We start from the raw sequence: 18,832 nt of genomic DNA, 5'->3' as shown, positions 1-18,832 counted from the left end.
TTTAAGCAATCACTTTATTCATGTGGTGGATAACCCACAACAATTTTACCTTCAATATCCTTCCATCCAAAAAACAGCTGGAAGGTGTTCAAAAGACATTGACAATCCCTCCAATATTAATAAACATCTGTCTACACCACCACAATCCTGAGAGTACAGACTGAATTAAGAACAATCCTTAGAGAAGGAAGGTACATGGGGCTGTGGGAGGAGGGGTTTGATTGCTCCAAAAGTCATATCCAGTTATTGTAATTAAACTAAATAGATTTATATATTTATATAAAATAAGCTCAGGAAAATAATGAGGCACCAATCTGCTTAGTGCAAAAAGTTGATGTTGGAGACTGGGGTCAGTTGGTCTGTGCAGGTACTGATTCACGGCCAGGACAAGGTGCAATCCTGCCTGACGAGCAGAATGAGTGATGGAACAGCCCGGCTCTACAGAATGATCTGATTCTTGAAGCTGCGATTTAGCTCCTTGTGAGGGAGCACAATGGAGTTCAGGATAATCACCTCTGCGGGAATACTGACATTACATCCTGCAACGAGAAAATATCAACCTGTCAAATTCAAACCACTCTAACTGCAGGCCAGTCTCAACTGGGACTCAGCGGGTGGCACTCTCAATGCTGAATCAATGGGTCGTATATTCAAGTTGAAATCCACAGACATAGGGTCTAAAATCCAGGCTCAGACTCCCAATACAGCACCGAGGGAGTGCAGCATTGTCAGAGGGTCGGTACCGAGGGAGGGCCAGGCTGTCGGAGGGTCGGTACCGAGGGAGGGCCGCACTGTCGGAGGGTCGGTACCGAGGAAGTGCCGCACTGTCGGAGGGTCAGTACCGAGGGAGTGCTGCACTGTCAGAGGGTCAGTACCGAGGAAGTGCCGCACTGTCGGAGGGTCGGTACCGAGGGAGTGCCGCATTGTCAGAGGGTCAGTACTGAGGGAGTGCTGCACTGTCGGAGGGTCAGTACCGAGGGAGTGCCGCACTCTCGGAGGGTCAGTACTGAGGGAGTGCTGCACTGTCAGAGGGTAAGTACCGAGGAAGTGCCGCACTGTCGGAGGGTCAGTACCGAGGGAGTGCAGCATTGTCAGAGGGTCGGTACCGAGGGAGGGCCAGGCTGTCGGAGGGTCAGTACTGAGGGAGTGCTGCACTGTCAGAGGGTCAGTACTGAGGGAGTGCTGCACTGTCAGAGGGTCAGTACTAAGGGAGTGCTGCACTGTCGGAGGGTCAGTACCGAGGGAGTGCCGCACTCTCGGAGGGTCAGTACTGAGGGAGTGCTGCACTGTCAGAGGGTAAGTACCGAGGAAGTGCCGCACTGTCGGAGGGTCAGTACTGAGGGAGTGCTGCACTGTCAGAGGGTCAGTACTGAGGGAGTGCCGCACTGTTGGAGGGTCAGTACTGAGGGAGTGCTGCACTGTCAGAGGGTCAGTACTGAGGGAGTGCTGCACTGTCAGAGGGTCAGTACCGAGGAAGTGCCGCACTGTCGGAGGGTCGGTACCGAGGGAGTGCCGCACTGTCAGAGGGTCAGTACTGAGGGAATGCTGCACTGTCGGAGGGTCAGTACCGAGGGAGTGCCGCACTGTCGGAGGGTCAGTACTGAGGGAATGCTGCACTGTCGGAGGGTCAGTACCGAGGGAGTGCCGCACTGTCGGAGGGTCAGTACTGAGGGAGTGCCGCACTGTCGGAGGGTCAGTACCGAGGGAGTGCTGCACTGTCGGAGGGTCAGTACCGAGGGAGTGCCGCACTCTCGGAGGGTCAGTACTGAGGGAGTGCTGCACTGTCGGAGGGTCAGTGGTTTCTCACAATCACATACTTCTCTGCTATCAGACACAGCCATTCTCACACTCAATACCTGCTCTTACCGAGAATGGTAATCGAAGGATTCAGTTTCCCATCGCTGAAGAGTGTTTCACTGTCGATTTTGGCGTGGGGGTCATTGGGGTTGGGGTCACTCGGGGTTCCCTCAACTCTTGACCATTTTCCAATGGTGCTATCCCAGCCCACAATGCAGTTCAGCACACAGCTGTGGTCCTGGACAAGGCAGAAGGTGATCACTGGGTATGTCCACATTCAACTCACGCCCCTCCCCCAGCTGTCTGCACCCTCCCCTGGACTCTCCTGCAACCTACCTACCTGCCTCCGCCCCCATCCCCCCAACCCCCAGCCATCTGGAGCCGGTCACCCACAGCCAACATTTACTCTGCATCTAACCCCGTGCTGTACCTGTCCTGCGAGTGTTTGATGGGGACAGTGTAGAGGGAGATTTACTCTGTATCTAACCCTGTGCTGTACCTGTCCTGGGAGTGTTTGATGAGGACTGTGTAGAGGGAGATTTACTCTGTATCTAACCCCGTGCTGTACCTGTCCTGGGAGTGTTTGATGGGGACAGTGTAGAGGGAGATTTACTCTGTATCTAACCCCGTGCTGTATCTGCCCTGGGAGTGTTTGATGGGGACGGTGTAGAGGGAGCTTTACTCAGTATCTAACCCTGTTCTGTACATTTCCTGGGAATGTTTGATGGGGACAGTGTAGAGGAAGCTTTACTCTGTATCTAACCCTGTGCTTGCTATACCTGTCCTGGGAATGTTTGATGGGGACAGTGTAGAGGGAGCTTTACTCTGTATCTAACCCCGTGCTGTACCTGTCCTGGGAGTGTTTGATGCGGACGGTGTAGAGGGAGATTTACTCTGTATCTAACCCCGTGCTGTACCTGTCCTGGGAGTGTTTGATGGGGACGGTGTAGAAGGAGCTTTACTCTGTATCTAACCCCGTGCTGTACCTGTCCTGGGAGTGTTTGATGGGGACAGTGTAGAGGGAGATTTACTCTGTATCTAACCCCGTGCTGTACCTGTCCTGGGAGTGTTTGATGGGGACAGTGTAGAGGGAGATTTACTCTGTATCTAACCCCGTGCTGTACCTGTCCTGGGAGTGTTTGATGGGGACAGTGTAGAGAGAGCTTTACTCTGTATCTAACCCCGTGCTGTACCTGTCCTGGGAGTGTTTGATGGGGACAGTGTAGAGGGAACTTTACTCTGTATCTAACACCGTGCTGTACCTGTCCTGGGAGTGTTTGATGGGAACAGTGTAGAGGCTGCTTTACTCTGTATCTAACCCCGTGCTGTACCTGTCCTGGGAGTGTTTGATGCGGACGGTGTAGAGGGAGATTTACTCTGTATCTAACCCTGTGCTGTACCTGTCCTGGGAGTGTTTGATGGGGACGGTGTAGAGGGAGATTTACTCTGTATCTAACCCCGTGCTGTTCCTGTCCTGGGAGTGTTTGATGGGAACAGTGTAGAGGGAGCTTTACTCTGTATCTAACCCCGTGCTGTACCTGTCCTGGGAGTGTTTGATGGGGACAGTGTAGAGGGAGATTTACTCTGTATCTAACCCCGTGCTGTACCTGTCCTGGGAGTGTTTGATGGGGACAGTGTAGAGGGAGATTTACTCTGTATCTAACCCCGTGCTGTACCTGTCCTGGGAGTGTTTGATGGGGACAGTGTAGAGGGAGATTTACTCTGTATCTAACCCTGTGCTGTACCTGTCCTGGGAGTGTTTGATGAGGACTGTGTAGAGGGAGCTTTACTGTGTATCTAACCCCGTGCTGTACCTGTCCTGGGAGTGTTTGATGGGGACAGTGTAGAGGGAGATTTACTCTGTATCTAACCCCGTGCTGTACCTGTCCTGGGAGTGTTTGATGGGGATGTTGTAGAGGGAGATTTACTCTGTATCTAACCCCGTGCTGTACCTGTCCTGGGAGTGTTTGATGGGGATGTTGTAGAGGGAGATTTACTCTGTATCTAACCCCGTGCTGTACCTGTCCTGGGAGTGTTTGATGGGGACAGTGTAGAGGGAGATTTACTCTGTATCTAACCCCGTGCTGTACCTGTCCTGGGAGTGTTTGATGGGGACAGTGTAGAGGGAGCTTTACTCTGTATCTAACCCCGTGCTGTACCTGTCCTGGGAGTGTTTGATGGGAACAGTGTAGAGGGAGATTTACTCTGTATCTAACCCGGTGCTGTACCTGTCCTGGGAGTGTTTGATGGGAACAGTGTAGAGGGAGATTTACTCTGTATCTAACCCCGTGCTGTACCTGCCCTGGGAGTGTTTGATGGGGACAGTGTAGAGGGAGATTTACTCTGTATCTAACCCTGTGCTGTACCTGTCCTGGGAGTGTTTGATGAGGACTGTGTAGAGGGAGCTTTACTGTGTATCTAACCTCGTGCTGTACCTGTCCTGGGAGTGTTTGATGGGGACAGTGTAGAGGGAGATTTACTCTGTATCTAACCCTGTGCTGTACCTGTCCTGGGAGTGTTTGATGGGGACAGTGTAGAGTGAGCTTTACTCTGTATCTAACCCCGTGCTGTACCTGTCCTGGGAGTGTTTGACGGGGACAGTATAGAGGAGCTTTACTCTGTATCTAACCCTGTGCTGTACCTGTCCTGGGAGTGTTTGATGGGGACAGTGTAGAGGGAGATTTACTCTGTATCTAACCCCGTGCTGTACCTGTCCTGGGAGTGTTTGATGGGAACAGTGTAGAGGGAGATTTACTCTGTATCTAACCCCGTGCTGTACCTGTCCTGGGAGTGTTTGATGGGAACAGTGTAGAGGGAGATTTACTCTGTATCTAACCCCGTGCTGTACCTGCCCTGGGAGTGTTTGATGGGGACAGTGTAGAGGGAACTTTACTCTGTATCTAACCCCGTGCTGTACCTGCCCTGGGAGTGTTTGATGGGGACAGTGTAGAGGGAGCTTTACTCTGTATCTAACCCCGTGCTGTACCTGTCCTGGGAGTGTTTGATGGGAACAGTGTAGAGGGAGATTTACTCTGTATCTAACCCCGTGCTGTACCTGTCCTGGGAGTGTTTGATGGTGACAGTGTAGAGGGAGCTTTACTCTGTATCTAACCCCGTGCTGTACCTGTCCTGGGAGTGTTTGATGGGGACAGTGTAGAGGGAGATTTACTCTGTATCTAACCCCGTGCTGTACCTGTCCTGGGAGTGTTTGATGGGGACAGTGTAGAGGGAGATTTACTCTGTATCTAACCCCGTGCTGTACCTGTCCTGGGAGTGTTTGATGGGGATGTTGTAGAGGGAGATTTACTCTGTATCTAACCCCGTGCTGTACCTGTCCTGGGAGTGTTTGATGGGGACAGTGTAGAGGGAGATTTACTCTGTATCTAACCCGGTGCTGTACCTGTCCTGGGAGTGTTTGATGGGAACAGTGTAGGGGGAGCTTTACTCTGTATCTAACCCGGTGCTGTACCTGTCCTGGGAGTGTTTGATGGGGACAGTGTAGAGAGAGTTTTACTCTGTATCTAACCCTGTGCTGTACCTGTCCTGGGAGTGTTTGATGGGGACAGTGTAGAGAGAGTTTTACTCTGTATCTAACCCCGTGCTGTACCTGTCCTGGGAGTGTTTGATGGGGACAGTGTAGAGGGAGCTTTACTCTGCATCTAACCCCGTGCTGTACCTGTCCTGGGAGTGTTTGATGGGGACAGTGTAGAGGGAGCTTTACTCTGTATCTAACCCCGTGCTGTCCCTGTCCTGGGAGTGTTTGATGAGGACAGTGTAGAAGGAGCTTTACTCTGTATCTAACCCCGTGCTGTACCTGTCCTAGGAGTGTTTAATGGGGACAGTGTAGAGGGAACTTTACTCTGTATCTAACCCCGTGCTGTACCTGTCCTGGGAGTGTTTGATGGGGACAGTGTAGAGGGAGATTTACTCTGTATCTAACCCCGTGCTGTACCTGTCCTGGGAGTGTTTGATGGGGACAGTGTAGAGGGAGCTTTACTCTGTATCTAACCCCGTGCTGTACCTGTCCTGGGAGTGTTTGATGGGGACAGTGTAGAGGGAGATTTACTCTGTATCTAACCCGGTGCTGTACCTGTCCTGGGAGTGTTTGATGGGGACAGTGTAGAGGGAGTTTTACTCTGTATCTAACCCTGTGCTGTACCTGTCCTGGGAGTGTTTGATGGGGACAGTGTAGAGGGTGCTTTACTCTGTATCTAACCCCGTGCTGTACCTGTCCTGGGAGTGTTTGATGGGGACAGTGTAGAGGGAGATTTACTCTGTATCTAACCCTGTGCTGTACCTGTCCTGGGAGTGGGTGATGGGGTCAGTGTAGAGATATTTATAGGGCTGGCAGTGGATAAAGATTCTTCTAATTGTTAAGCCTGAGATTCACCAAAACAATTGACCCTAAGTGTAAAATTGCATAAGATGGGGCAGGGAGGTTAACACAGTGTGCACATTTACATCACTCACTATGCTAGTGTTTGGCACAGCAGGAGTATTCATTCCCCCCTCCCTTATTCTGCACACAGTACTGATTACTGTGCTGCTGTCCAGGCTCCTGTAGAGTTGCCTGGTCTCCCCTGCCCCTCCAGGCCCCTGTGTTTGATATATGGAGCGTTGTGAGCATTGTGCTACCTGCAGCGAGGCTCCGTGTAAGATGATGGACTCTCGGACTCGAACGCCAGCTCCAATCGTCACTCCCGTACTAATGGTGACATTGGGACCCAGCTGAAGATAAATGGGAGAACATAAGAGACGTTAGCACAGAAAACAGGACCACGACAGGGGGAAACTGGCAGTAGAGGGTCGGTAACCAGAGGACATGGATTGTAGGGAATTGGCAAACAACCGGGGGGGGAGGGGGAGATGGGGGGAATTCTTTACACAGTGAGTTGTTGTTCTGAAGGGGTGGTGGAAACAGATTCAACAGGGACTTTCAAAAGGGAATTGAATAAATACTTGAAAAGGAGAAATTTTCAGGGTTACGGGGAAAGAGCAGGGAGTGTAGGAATAATTGGATAGCTCTTTCAAAGGGCTGGTACAGGCACAATGGGCCAAATGGCCACCTCCTGTGCTATAAAATTGGACAATTCTATGATCTTTCAAGGGGATACTCACCACAGCTGTGGGGTCAATGGTCGCTGTTGGATGGATATAAACGTTTCCTGTTAATGAAAGGAGCAGAGACATCGTTACATTTACATATCAACTTTCTCAGCCCCTAATGGAATCTCACTTTGTTTCCTATAGGCACTGATTTCTTTATTCTTTCCAAATCCCTCCATGGACCTTTCCCCCTCCTTATCTGGAACTCCCTCGAGATCTGTGTGTTCCCCTAACTCTGGCATCTTGCCCATTCCTGATTTCCATCACTCCACCATTGGCAGTGGGTGCTGGTGCCCCGCAATATGAGCCGCCTCGGGGACATGCCCTCCGTGCCATTTGGCACGGCGCGGAGGAGCTTTTTGCACAGACTGCTGCTGCACACCTTCCATTTTCTCGCCCTTGTCCGCCGTCTGGACACGCCCTCTACTGAGGTGTCCTCCCCCTTTCTATCGGGGACCTGGGTTGGAGGGTGTTGCATGCAGCAGTCCCCTATAATAAGAGGATGCATAGGTTCACGGACTCCCGGGACACATGCCCTTTTTGCGGTCTTGTGGAGTCCGTGGACCATGCTTATATAGGGTGTTGTAGGCTGCACTCCCTTTTTAGTTATTTGAAAAACCTTTTATTGATGTTTTGTTTGCACTCCAGCCCCACGCTCCTGATCTATGGGCACCCGGTGCGGAAGGGGGTCGGGAAGGAGGAGGACCTCCTGGTGAACCTGCTCCTGGGCCTTGCCAAGTTGGCCATTAACAGGTCCAGGCAGCGGGCGATCGACTGGGGAGTCCCGCCCGATTGTTTGTCCCTCTTCCGCGGCTACGTTTGCGGCCGGATGTCCCTGGAGAGGGAGCACGTGGTGTCTGCTGACACTCTCGAGGCCTTCCGTGCTTGGTGGGCACCGCGGGGACTGGGATGTTTTATTGACCCCTTTAATCACATTTTGATTTAAAGTTTGTAAGGTTCCTTTAAACTTTGTTCTTGGTTTTACAGCTGACCTGAATTAGGGGCTGTGCCTGATTTATCCCAATTTTGTTGATTTGGTTTAATTGGTTTAAGCTGAAAGATTATTGGCAGCCGTGCCTTCAGCTGTCTGCACTCTTAGCTCTCGAATTCCATCCCTAAACCACTTCACCTCTCTATCTTGCTTTCGTCTTCAAACTCATTGGCCGATCTTCTGCTCACCTGTCTGTCCTACTAACTCGTTAGCTGGCTCATCGTTTCGAACTGTGTTTGATAATCTCTCTTTTGAAACACCTTGGGATATTTTACAACATGAAAGGTGCTATATAAATGTAAGTTGTTGTTTACACACATACCTATGATTCTGGGGCCACTCTGCCTATGCTCAGCCAGCCGGTCTGGGTGTGTTGTTTGGTATTGGTTGAGGTACAATCGATTGGCGTAGATAGCAGACCTGCAGAGGGACCCACAGATTCCATTAGTCTCTCCAGGACGGGGCTGCCCCTCACTGTGAACAGGGGCTCCTCCCCAGCCCCTCCCCCAAGCTGCCCCACCTCTCATATCCTGCTCAACTCCCCACTCTTAATGTAGGTGCAATTCGAGATGCCGGGGAGTGGATTGACCATCCTGGGTAAGAGCCCAGCTTGTTGCTGGCTGAATGTTTGCCTGTCCGTTATCCAGCAGGAGTTTCTGGCTATCGGTCAGGAGCAGGGACATTCCCCAGGTCAATCCCGAAGCGCTGAGCAAGCTGGACATTGGCCTGATGCTCTGATTAAGATCAGCAAATTTGCCCTAACCCAGGATTTTCCTCAATTTGTCATTGTCTATCTTCATCTCCACCCTACATTCTGTCTATTCCCTTTATCTCTGACCGCCCCCCCGCCACCCCCCATCTCCCCCGCCACCCTCCACTCTCCCCCATCCTCCCCCCCGCACCCCCAATCCTCCCACCCCCACCCCCATCCCCCCCGCCACCCTCCACTCTCCCCCATCCACCCCCAATCCTCCCACCCCCACCCCCATCCCCCCCGCCACCCTCCACTCTCCCCCATCCACCCCCAATCCTCCCACCCCCATCCCCCTCATCCCCGCCCCCCATCTCCCCCATCCTCCCCCATCCTCCCCCATCCACCCCCAATCCTCCCACCCCCACCCCCACCCCCTCATCCCCGCCCCCCATCTCCCCCGCCACCCTCCACTCTCCCCCATCCTCCCCCATCCACCCCCAATCCTCCCACCCCCACCCCCATCCCCCCCGCCACCCTCCACTCTCCCCCATCCACCCCCAATCCTCCCACCCCCACCCCCATCCCCCCCCCGCCACCCTCCACTCTCCCCCATCCACCCCCAATCCTCCCACCCCCACCCCCATCCCCCTCATCCCCGCCCCCCATCTCCCCCATCCTCCCCCATCCTCCCCCATCCACCCCCAATCCTCCCACCCCCACCCCCATCCCCCTCATCCCCGCCCCCCATCTCCCCCATCCTCCCCCATCCTCCCCCATCCACCCCCAATCCTCCCACCCCCACCCCCTCATCCCCGCCCCCCATCTCCCCCGCCACCCTCCACTCTCCCCCATCCTCCCCCCCGCACCCCCAATCCTCCCACCCCCACCCCCTCATCCCCGCCCCCCATCCCCCCCGCCACCCTCCACTCTCCCCCATCCACCCCCAATCCTCCCACCCCCACCCCCACCCCCTCATCCCCGCCCCCCATCTCCCCCGCCACCCTCCACTCTCCCCCATCCACCCCCATCCACCCCCAATCCTCCCACCCCCACCCCCATCCCCCCGCCACCCTCCACTCTCCCCCATCCACCCCCAATCCTCCCACCCCCACCCCCACCCCCTCATCCCCGCCCCCCATCTCCCCCGCCACCCTCCACTCTCCCCCATCCTCCCCCCCGCACCCCCAATCCTCCCACCCCCACCCCCATCCCCCCCGCCACCCTCCACTCTCCCCCATCCTCCCCCCCGCACCCCCAATCCTCCCACCCCCACCCCCATCCCCCCCGCCACCCTCCACTCTCCCCCATCCACCCCCAATCCTCCCACCCCCACCCCCATCCCCCCCGCCACCCTCCACTCTCCCCCATCCACCCCCAATCCTCCCACCCCCACCCCCTCATCCCCACCCCCCCATCCACCTCCCCCATCCTCCCCCCCGCACCCCCCATCCTCCCCCCTTTGTACTCCCCCCACCCACCCGCTCTCCCAGTCCCTCGGGCCATACCTGTCAGTGCCCCCGTGACCTTGTCTCTCCTCCCTCAGTCTGCCCGCCTCTCTGTGCCTCATGGACGACAGCCCCTTTCCCCCCTCCGTGTTCACACTCACCCGGCTGACTTGATCTGACTCCAGAAGCCCTCCGTTCTGTAAATATAGAGCGAGCCACGCCCAGCCATGGTGGTGAAGATGTCCTGCTCCAACCGGATAATCTCAACTCGCTGCCAGCCATTAGTGCCCTCCTCTCTGCAAGGATGAATTCATCAGATACTGACACTGTGTCTCTGCCCTCTCCTTCAATCAAATATGCCCCACCCTGGGGCAAGGAGACACCACGCCGACGAGTTTCACTACTGCCTTTTAACTGGAAACTGTGACAAACCAGCCACTGGCCCTGCCCCACTCATTTGCCCCCACCTTTCCTCACATCAGAACATAAGAAGTAGGAGCAGGAGTAGGCCATTCGGCCCCTCAAGCCTGTCCTGCCATTCAATACGATCATGGCTGATCTGCCCCAGGTCTCAAATCCTCTTTCATGTCTGCTCCTCATTGCCCTCAACTCCCCGATATTTCAAAAATCTATCTCCCTCCTCTTTAAATACTTCCAGTGATCTAGCCTCCACAACTCTCTGGGGTAGAGAATTCCAGACATTCACTACCCTCAGAGAGAAGAAATTCCTTCACATCTCAGTATTAAATGTGCCCCCTTATTCTGTAACCATGTCCCCTAGTTCGAGATTCCCCCACTAGTGGAAATATCTTCTCAACATCTACCCTGTTAAGTCCACTCAGAATCTTGTACATTTCAAATAGATCACCCCTCATTCTTCTAAACTCTAATGAATAAAGGCCTAACCTGCTTAGCCGTTCTTGATAAGTCAACTCCTTCAGCCGAGGAGCCTAGTGAATCTCTTTTGAACTGCCTCCAATGCTAGTATATCCTTTCTTAAATTCGGGGACCAAAACTTAACACAGTACTCTGGGTGCAGCATCACCAACACCCTGTGCAATTGTAACAAGACTTCCCTATTTTTAAACTCCAACCCCCTAGCAATACAGGCCAAAATTCCATTTGCCTTCTTAACTACTTGCTGCACCTACATGCTAATTTTTTCTGTTTCATGCACAAGAACACCCTGATTCCTCTGTGCTGCACTTTTTTGGAGTCTCTCTCCATTTAAATAATAGTCTACCTTTTGATTCTTCCCACCAAAGTGCATGACCTCACACTTTCCTACATTAAACTCCATCTGCCAAGTTTTTGCCCACTCACTCAACCTACATATATCCCCTTGCAGATTCCTTATGCCCTCAGTACTACATGCCCTCCCAACTATTTTTGTATCGTCAGCAAATTTGGATACATTACACTCTGCCCCCTCCTCCAAGTCATTAATATAGATAGTAAGTAATTGAGGCCCTAGGACTGATCCTTGTGGCACTCCACTAGTTACATCTTTCCAATCTGAAAAAGACCCTTTTTCACACCCTCATGCATTCCCATTCCTCCAAGTTGATAAAACCCCTCTGGGTATTGGAGGCGTTCCCTGGGATTGTGGGCCTCATCCATTCGGACTGTCCCACAGTAAAGAGAGTTTCTCTAGCTCAAACTCTGAGCACTCTTCCGAGTCAAGGACTCCAGGCAGTATCTCGGCTCCACGAGGCTGATTGGGAAGCTGTTGTTCATGGACTCTGTTAGTCAGTCCACTGAAGACAGTGATATGGAGTGACCATGAGTCTGAAACTACAGCTCGGGGACACTGGCTCCACAACAAGGTTCAACTGATCCATCAGATGTGAGCGAGTGAAATAAAGACGATAGGAAAGAGGTAAATGAAAACCCAGTGATAAATTCACATGCACACAAACCAAGATGCAATAGGGACAAATGTAGGGGATCAAACACCAGGCAAAAGCTGAACAATAACCCAGTGTAGAGACCTCAGTTACACTGGTACCCTCTACACGGAGCTCCATGTTACTCACCCAGTGCCACTTCCCCCCAACCCAGTGACACTGCTCCCTCCCTAGTGACACTCCCTACTCCAGTGACACTTCCCGACTCTGGGAATAGAATGGGATTGAACATGGGCAATGTCAATCTCCAGCATCCTTGCTGTGGGCCACTACTTGCCAAGCTAGAAACACTCCATACATCAAGGAAAAGCATTGCAACAGCTACAGAACTGAACAGCTTCCCATCCAGGCACAGATATGGGTTACGGATAGGGTCCTGAAGATATTGGTAAGGTAAATACAGGCGAGAAAGAGAATGTAAAAGTGAGTGAGGGAAAGAGAGAGGCATAGGTATTGGGACAAATAGAGAGACTGTGGAAGAGAGGGAAAGACAGAGAGAGAGAGAGAGAGCAGCAGAAAGACAGGGAGACACAAGGAAAGAAACAGAGTGTGAGGGAAAGAGAAACAGACAGAAAAGAGATAATAACTTGTCCCTTTAACACTGTGACACCTCAAGAGGCTTCACAGGCATGCTATCAGTCACAACGTGCCATTGAGCCACATCAGGAGATATCAGGGCAGATGATTGGTCAAAGAGGTCGGTTTTAGCAAGTATTTTCAAAGAGGAGAGAGAAATTTAGAGAGAGCGTTCCAGAGCTGAGGGGACGGCGGCCAATAGATAAAGAGAACAAAGTCAGGGAACAAAATATCGAGAAACAGAATAAAGGAGGGAGGAAAGACAAGGAAATGAATGTCAGGGCAAGTCCAGGAAAATGGGATGAAGTGTACGACGGAGAGACACAGAGAGACATCCACACACAAAACAAAGTTGTGAGATAGACACATGGAGCAAGGGAATCAAAAGAGATTCAAAGACAAAGAGAGTGACAGATATGAGAGATGGAGAAAAATACTCTATAGAAATAGAGACAGTCAATGTGAACATGGCTTTGTCAATGACCTGTCTCCTGAGGGGGTGGAATACCCGGCGGGTTGATGGAACGAGTCTAGGCAGTCATTCCATCAGGCATCCTTGGCTTATCTGTACCTTAACTCCACATCCCCACATGGGTTCCATATTCCAGATTAGTGGGAAGAATTCATCTCTGAACGCCCTGGTTTGGATCTGAATGTTCTGGGCTCCCCCCCACCAGAGGAAATAGTTTCTCTCTATTGACCCTATCAAAACCCTTCAGCTTTTTTAACACTTCAATTAGATTTTTGATTAATCTTCGATACTTGAGGAAATACAAGCCAAGTCTGTGTAACCTGTCCTTATAATTTAACCCTTCCAACGCCGGTATCATTCTGGTGAATCTGTGCTGTACCCCCTCCAAGGTCCATATATCCTTCCTCAGGTGCAGGGCCCAGAACTCCAGATGAGGTCTGGCCAGAGTTTTATATAACTGTAATCTCACTTCCTCCTCTGTATTGCAGACCCTGGAGTAAAGGGCAACATTTCAATAGCTTTTTAATGACTTTTTGTACCTGTCCACCCACTTTTAATGATTTCGCTTCTTGGATCCATAAGTTTCTCTGCCCCTCCGATATATCTTTGCTGATCTGTTTTGGTAAGTGACGTATATTTCTTTAGTTCTTCGTTAAAAGGAAGAAAGAGTCCTGGGTCAGTGCCTGTCCTGGATGGGAACATATTAGGATTAACAAGCCCTAAACAGCACACTACACTAACACAGCCAAACTTACTCAAAGTGAGAATACCTGAGGGTGGGGCAGACAAAGGTGAAGAAGGCACAATTGGGAAAGAAAGAAAGAGATGATTAATGATTATTGTAAAGTGAAGCCATGCCTCCTGTCCACAGACATTCAGGGGAACAGGAGGCAGGAACAGTGATCAAGCGTTGTACTGCATTGAACAAGGACAACAAATGGGACCAGAGGGAGGGGTCAGGAAGGCAGTGAATGTGGTTTCTGTATGTTCACACTCTACCCATGGGGAGTACAGTAAAACTGTGACACATTCTGTAAATGTATATAAAAGTATAGAGCCAGCCCACCCAAAGCAACAATCCTGCTTAGCCCAGGATTCAGGGCTGGAGCTCTGGACTCCACCCAGTGTGATGGTCCATGTTACAGAACTTGTAATCCACAGTGTGATCCAGAGAATGAGGGTTCAAATCCCACCACAGCAGTTTGGGAATGTAAATTCAGTTAAAAAAATTGCCCTCAGTAAAAGTGGCCATGTAGCTGGGCAGGCAATGTGCCATCCTTAACCCGATCTGCCCTACACCAGTGGTCACGGGATTGAATTGCTCTCTGAAATGGCCTCACGAGTCACTCTTTTGGATCAAACCACTAACCCCTTATCAGGGCAAAATCTAAGAGCTCAATTATTCTGTAATAACAGCCCTGTTTTATCCTACTCCTAATCATTAAAACCAGGCTAAGTATTTCCTGATGACACCTTCTTTATATCAGTGGAGCTGACTAGTACCATGAGCGGAACTTGGAATAGAGAGATAAAAAGCTGGATTTGCATTTTTATAGCATCTTTCATCACCTCAGGAGGTCTCAAAGTGCTTTACAGCCGTTTAAGTGCTTTTTGAAGCGTTGTCACTGTTGTAATGTCAGAATCATGGCAGCCAATTGGCACAGGGTCCAACCTCCGTAAGGTGGAAGTTCATCTGTCTGTGTTCCAACTCACAGCAAGGCCAGCTCACCCAACTCCCATTTACTCTCTGACCTACACTGACTCCCAATTAACCAACACCGCAATTTTAAAATTCTCATCCTAGTTTTCAAATCCCTCTATGGTCCAATCTCGGCAATCTCCTTCAGCCCTACTCTTCTAGCCCAGAGAGCCAGCTGGCGAAGGACGATAGTGGAACAAATCTTTACTCAGTCTTGTCTTTATTAACAGAGTGAAGCTTTACAAGCAAACAACTCCTAAAGCAACCACACCATAGTTTGAATGTCTCTTTGTGTGTGCTCGAATGAAATCCGAGTTAATGCCCTCCACCCACATATATTTAAACACAATTCATATACAATTAACCCTTACAACCCTCAGAGATATTTGGGCTCTCCATTTCTGGCCTCTTGTTCAATCCTGATTTTGGTCACTACAGTACTGGTGGCCGGTCTACAGCAGCCTGGGACCTCAGCTCTGGCACTCCCTCCCTAAACCTCTCCACTTCTCTCTTTATTTGAGATGCTCTGTAAAGCTACCTCTTTCACTAAGCTTTTGTTCACCTGACCTAATATCTCCTTATCAGCTGGGTGTCAAATTTTGATTCACAATGTTTCTGGGAATGCTGTTATATAACAGCATTATATAAATCCAAGCTGTTGTTCTACAGGAAGCACACACAACATCAATGTGTTCATCAGCAGATAACCTATTTTACTGATGTTGGTTGAGGGAAGATACTGGCCAGGAAACCGGGGAGAACTCCCTGGTTCATCTTCCAGTAGCAGGAGAGGATATTTTACATCCAAGCCTCCGTTTAACATTTCATCCTAATGGCGGCACCTCCAAAAGTTCATCACTCAGTCACAACTGACCCTCCGACAGTGCGGCACTCCCTCAGTACTGACCCTCTGACCGTGCAGCACTCCCTCAGTACTGACCCTCTGACAGTGCAGCACACCCTTAGTACTGACCCTCTGACAGTGCAGCACTCCCTCAGTTCTGACCCTCTGATAGTGCAGCACTCCCTCAGTACTCACCCTCTGACAGTGCAGCACTCCCTCAGTACTGGCCCTCTGAGAGTGCAGCACTCCCTCAGTACTGGCCCTCTGACAGTGCAGCACTACCTCAGTACTGGCCCTCTGAGAGTGCAGCACTCCCTCAGTACACACCCTCTGACAGTGCAGCGCTCCCTCAGTACTGACCCTCTGACAGTGCAGCACACCCTTAGTACTGACCCTGTGACAGTGCAGCACTCCCTCAGTTCTGACCCTCTGACAGTGCAGCACTCCCTCAGTACTCACCCTCTGACAGTGCAGCACTCCCTCAGTACTGGCCCTCTGAGAGTGCAGCACTCCCTCAGTACTGGCCCTCTGACAGTGCAGCACTCCCTCAGTACTGGCCCTCTGACAGTGCAGCACTCCCTCAGTACACACCCTCTGACAGTGCAGCACTCCCTCAGTACACACCCTCTGACAGTGCGGCACTCCCTCAGTACTGACCCCCCAATAGTGCAGCACTCCCTCAGTACTGACCCTCTGACAGTGCAGCACTCCCTCAGTACTGACCCTCTGACAGTGCAGCACTCCCTCAGTACTGACCCTCTGACAGTGCAGCACTCCCTCAGTACTGACCCTCTGATAGTGCAGCACTCCCTCAGTACTGACCCTCTGACAGTGCAGCACTCCCTCAGTACTGAACCTCTGACAGTGCAGCGCTCCCTCAGTACTGCACTATTTCAGCTTAGATTATGTTCCCAAATGCTTTAGTAACGCTGCCTGAAAAGGTGGTGGAAGCAGATTCAATAGTTACGTTCAAAACGGAATTTAATAAATGCTTGAAGTAGAGAAATTCTATTGGCTATTAGGGACAGAGCAGGAGAGTGGACCAATTGGATAGGTTTTTCAAAGAGTCAGGATGGCAGAATGGGCCAAATGGCCTCGTACTGTGCTGTATGATTCTATCACTCAAAGTCTCTGGAGTGGTGATTTCACCGACTGCCCCCCCCCGTTTAGAACTGAGAATGAGGATAGGTAACGGACAACTGGGGGAAGGGAAGATAAACAGCCGGAGTTGTGTTGTGTGCAGCAAGGAGAGGACCTCACCCCATGGGTGAGCTCTTGTCAGGTGCTGTGTGAATGGTGGGGGGTTTACACGTTGTTCAAGCTCCTCATCCACCTGTTGTACTTACATGGAGAGGTCCTGCTGGTTTCTCCTGAACACTTCTCCGATATACTGGAAAATATCCGGTGTGAAGAGGTAAATTCCACAGTTGATGATGTCACTGACAAAGGTGCTCGGTTTCTCCACATAATGGAGAACCTGGGAGGGGCAGGAGGAGAGTTTTACTGAGACACACATCGGCACGCTGGTGGGAACTATAAAATATTCATAACCAACCACATCCTGCGCTACTACCTAAACATAGAAACAAGAAACTAGGAGCAGGAGTAGGCCATTCGGCCCTTCGAGCCTGCTCCGCCATTCAATATGATCATGGCTGATCCTCTATCTCAATGTTGGAATCCCGTGCCCTCCCCATACCCTTTTTAGAGTCTAGAAATCTATTTCCTTCTTAAATATATTCAGTGACTTGGTCTCCACAGCCTCTGAGGTAGAGAATTCCACAGGTTCACCACCCTCTGAGTGAACAAATTTCTCCTCATCTCAGTCCTAACTGACCTACCCTGTATCCTGAGACTGTGACCCCTTGTTCTAGACCCCCCCCAAGCCAGAGGAAACATCATCCCTGCATCCAGTCCATCCATCCCTGTCAGAATTTTATATGTTTCAATGAGATCCCCTCTCATTCTTCTACACTCCAGTGAATACAGGCCTAGTCAGCCCAATCCCTCCTCTTACAACAATCCTGTCATCCCAGGAATCAGTCTGGTGAGCCTTCGCTGCACTCTCTCTATGGAAAGTGTATCCTTTCTTAGGATCAGGAAGCTTGACATCATCCAGGACAAAGCAGCCCCACTTGATTGGCACCCCATCCACAAACATTCACTCCCTCCACCACCAACACACAGTAGCAGCAGTGTGTGTACCATCTACAAGATGCACTGCAGGAATTCACCAAGGCTCCTTAGACAGCAGCTTCCAAACCCACAACCACTACCATCTAGAAGGACAAGGGCAGCAGATAGATGGGGAACACCACCGCCTGGAAGTTCCCCTCCAAGTCACTCACCATCCTGACTTGGAAATATATCGTCATTCCTTCACTGTCGCTGGGTCAAAATCCTGGAACTCCCTCCCTAACAGCACTGTGGGTGTACCCACACCACATGGACTGCAGCGGGTCAAGAAGGCAGCTCACCACCACCTTCTCAAGGGCAATTAGGGATGGGTAATAAATGCTGGCCCAGCCAATGACACATAAATCTCAAGAATGAATTTAAAAATGGCATTAGCCTTCACTCTGGGTGAAGGAAGGACAAAGATAAAAACAGGATAAAGAGGAGACTGACTAAAATAACGCACACCTCCCCGGAAAAATCAGGTTATGGGTTTGAGCCTCACTCAAGGGTATGGATGGTGGGTACAAAGGGAATGCTGCACTGCTACAGAGACAGTCCTACAGGTGAATAGCTGTCTGCCTGCTCAGATAGATGTTAAAAGCTGTATGATGACAGGAAGGTGGAATTCTGTAAGATTCAGATCAAGTGGTACTTGTCATCTGTGATCTTGCTTGTGGGTCTATAAAACTGTGCAGTATAGAGGAGGCCATGGTATAGTGGTATTGTCACTGGACTAGTATTCCAGAGACCCAGGGTAACGCCTGGGTTCAAATTCCCCCACCATGATGATGACATTTGAACTTATTAAAAGACTGATGATGTCCACCCCTTCCTTTAGGGAAGGAAATCTGCCATCCTTATCTTGTCTGGCCTACATGTGACTCCAGACCCACAGCCAATGTGGTTGACTCTTAAATGCTCCTCTGAACAAGGGCAATTAGGGATGGGTAATAAATGTTGGCTTAGCCAGCAATACCCACACTCCACGAATGAATAAAAAAAAGGCCATTTGGCCCATTGTGTGTGTGCAGGCTCTGTGAAAGGCTTATCCAATTATACCCATGATTCTGCTCTGCTCCTGTAACCTGGTAAATATCTCCTTTTCTAGTATTTGCCCAATTCC

At 51.0% G+C, this 18,832-nt stretch overlaps 1 protein-coding gene across 1 annotated transcript in view; it reads right to left on the bottom strand.

Annotated features, from left to right (window-relative positions):
* The window catches only part of LOC121284992 (mannose-1-phosphate guanyltransferase alpha-A-like), a 48,874-nt gene continuing 30,042 nt past the window's right edge, over positions 1-18,832 (bottom strand). The window contains exons 6-12 of the mRNA XM_041201047.1: positions 16,878-17,008; positions 10,195-10,329; positions 8,217-8,314; positions 6,916-6,962; positions 6,433-6,525; positions 1,867-2,035; positions 1-539 (exon numbers count right to left, since the gene is read on the bottom strand). Coding sequence (XP_041056981.1) covers positions 439-539; positions 1,867-2,035; positions 6,433-6,525; positions 6,916-6,962; positions 8,217-8,314; positions 10,195-10,329; positions 16,878-17,008 — 774 coding nt within the window. The 3' untranslated portion in view covers positions 1-438. The remainder of the gene's footprint in view (positions 540-1,866; positions 2,036-6,432; positions 6,526-6,915; positions 6,963-8,216; positions 8,315-10,194; positions 10,330-16,877; positions 17,009-18,832) is intronic.

This window comes from Carcharodon carcharias, chromosome 12 (assembly GCF_017639515.1).
Source record: "Carcharodon carcharias isolate sCarCar2 chromosome 12, sCarCar2.pri, whole genome shotgun sequence".
NCBI lineage: Eukaryota > Metazoa > Chordata > Chondrichthyes > Lamniformes > Lamnidae > Carcharodon > Carcharodon carcharias.
The sequence above is the reverse complement of the archived record's forward strand: the minus strand, read 5'-3'. Positions and strand labels throughout refer to the sequence as shown.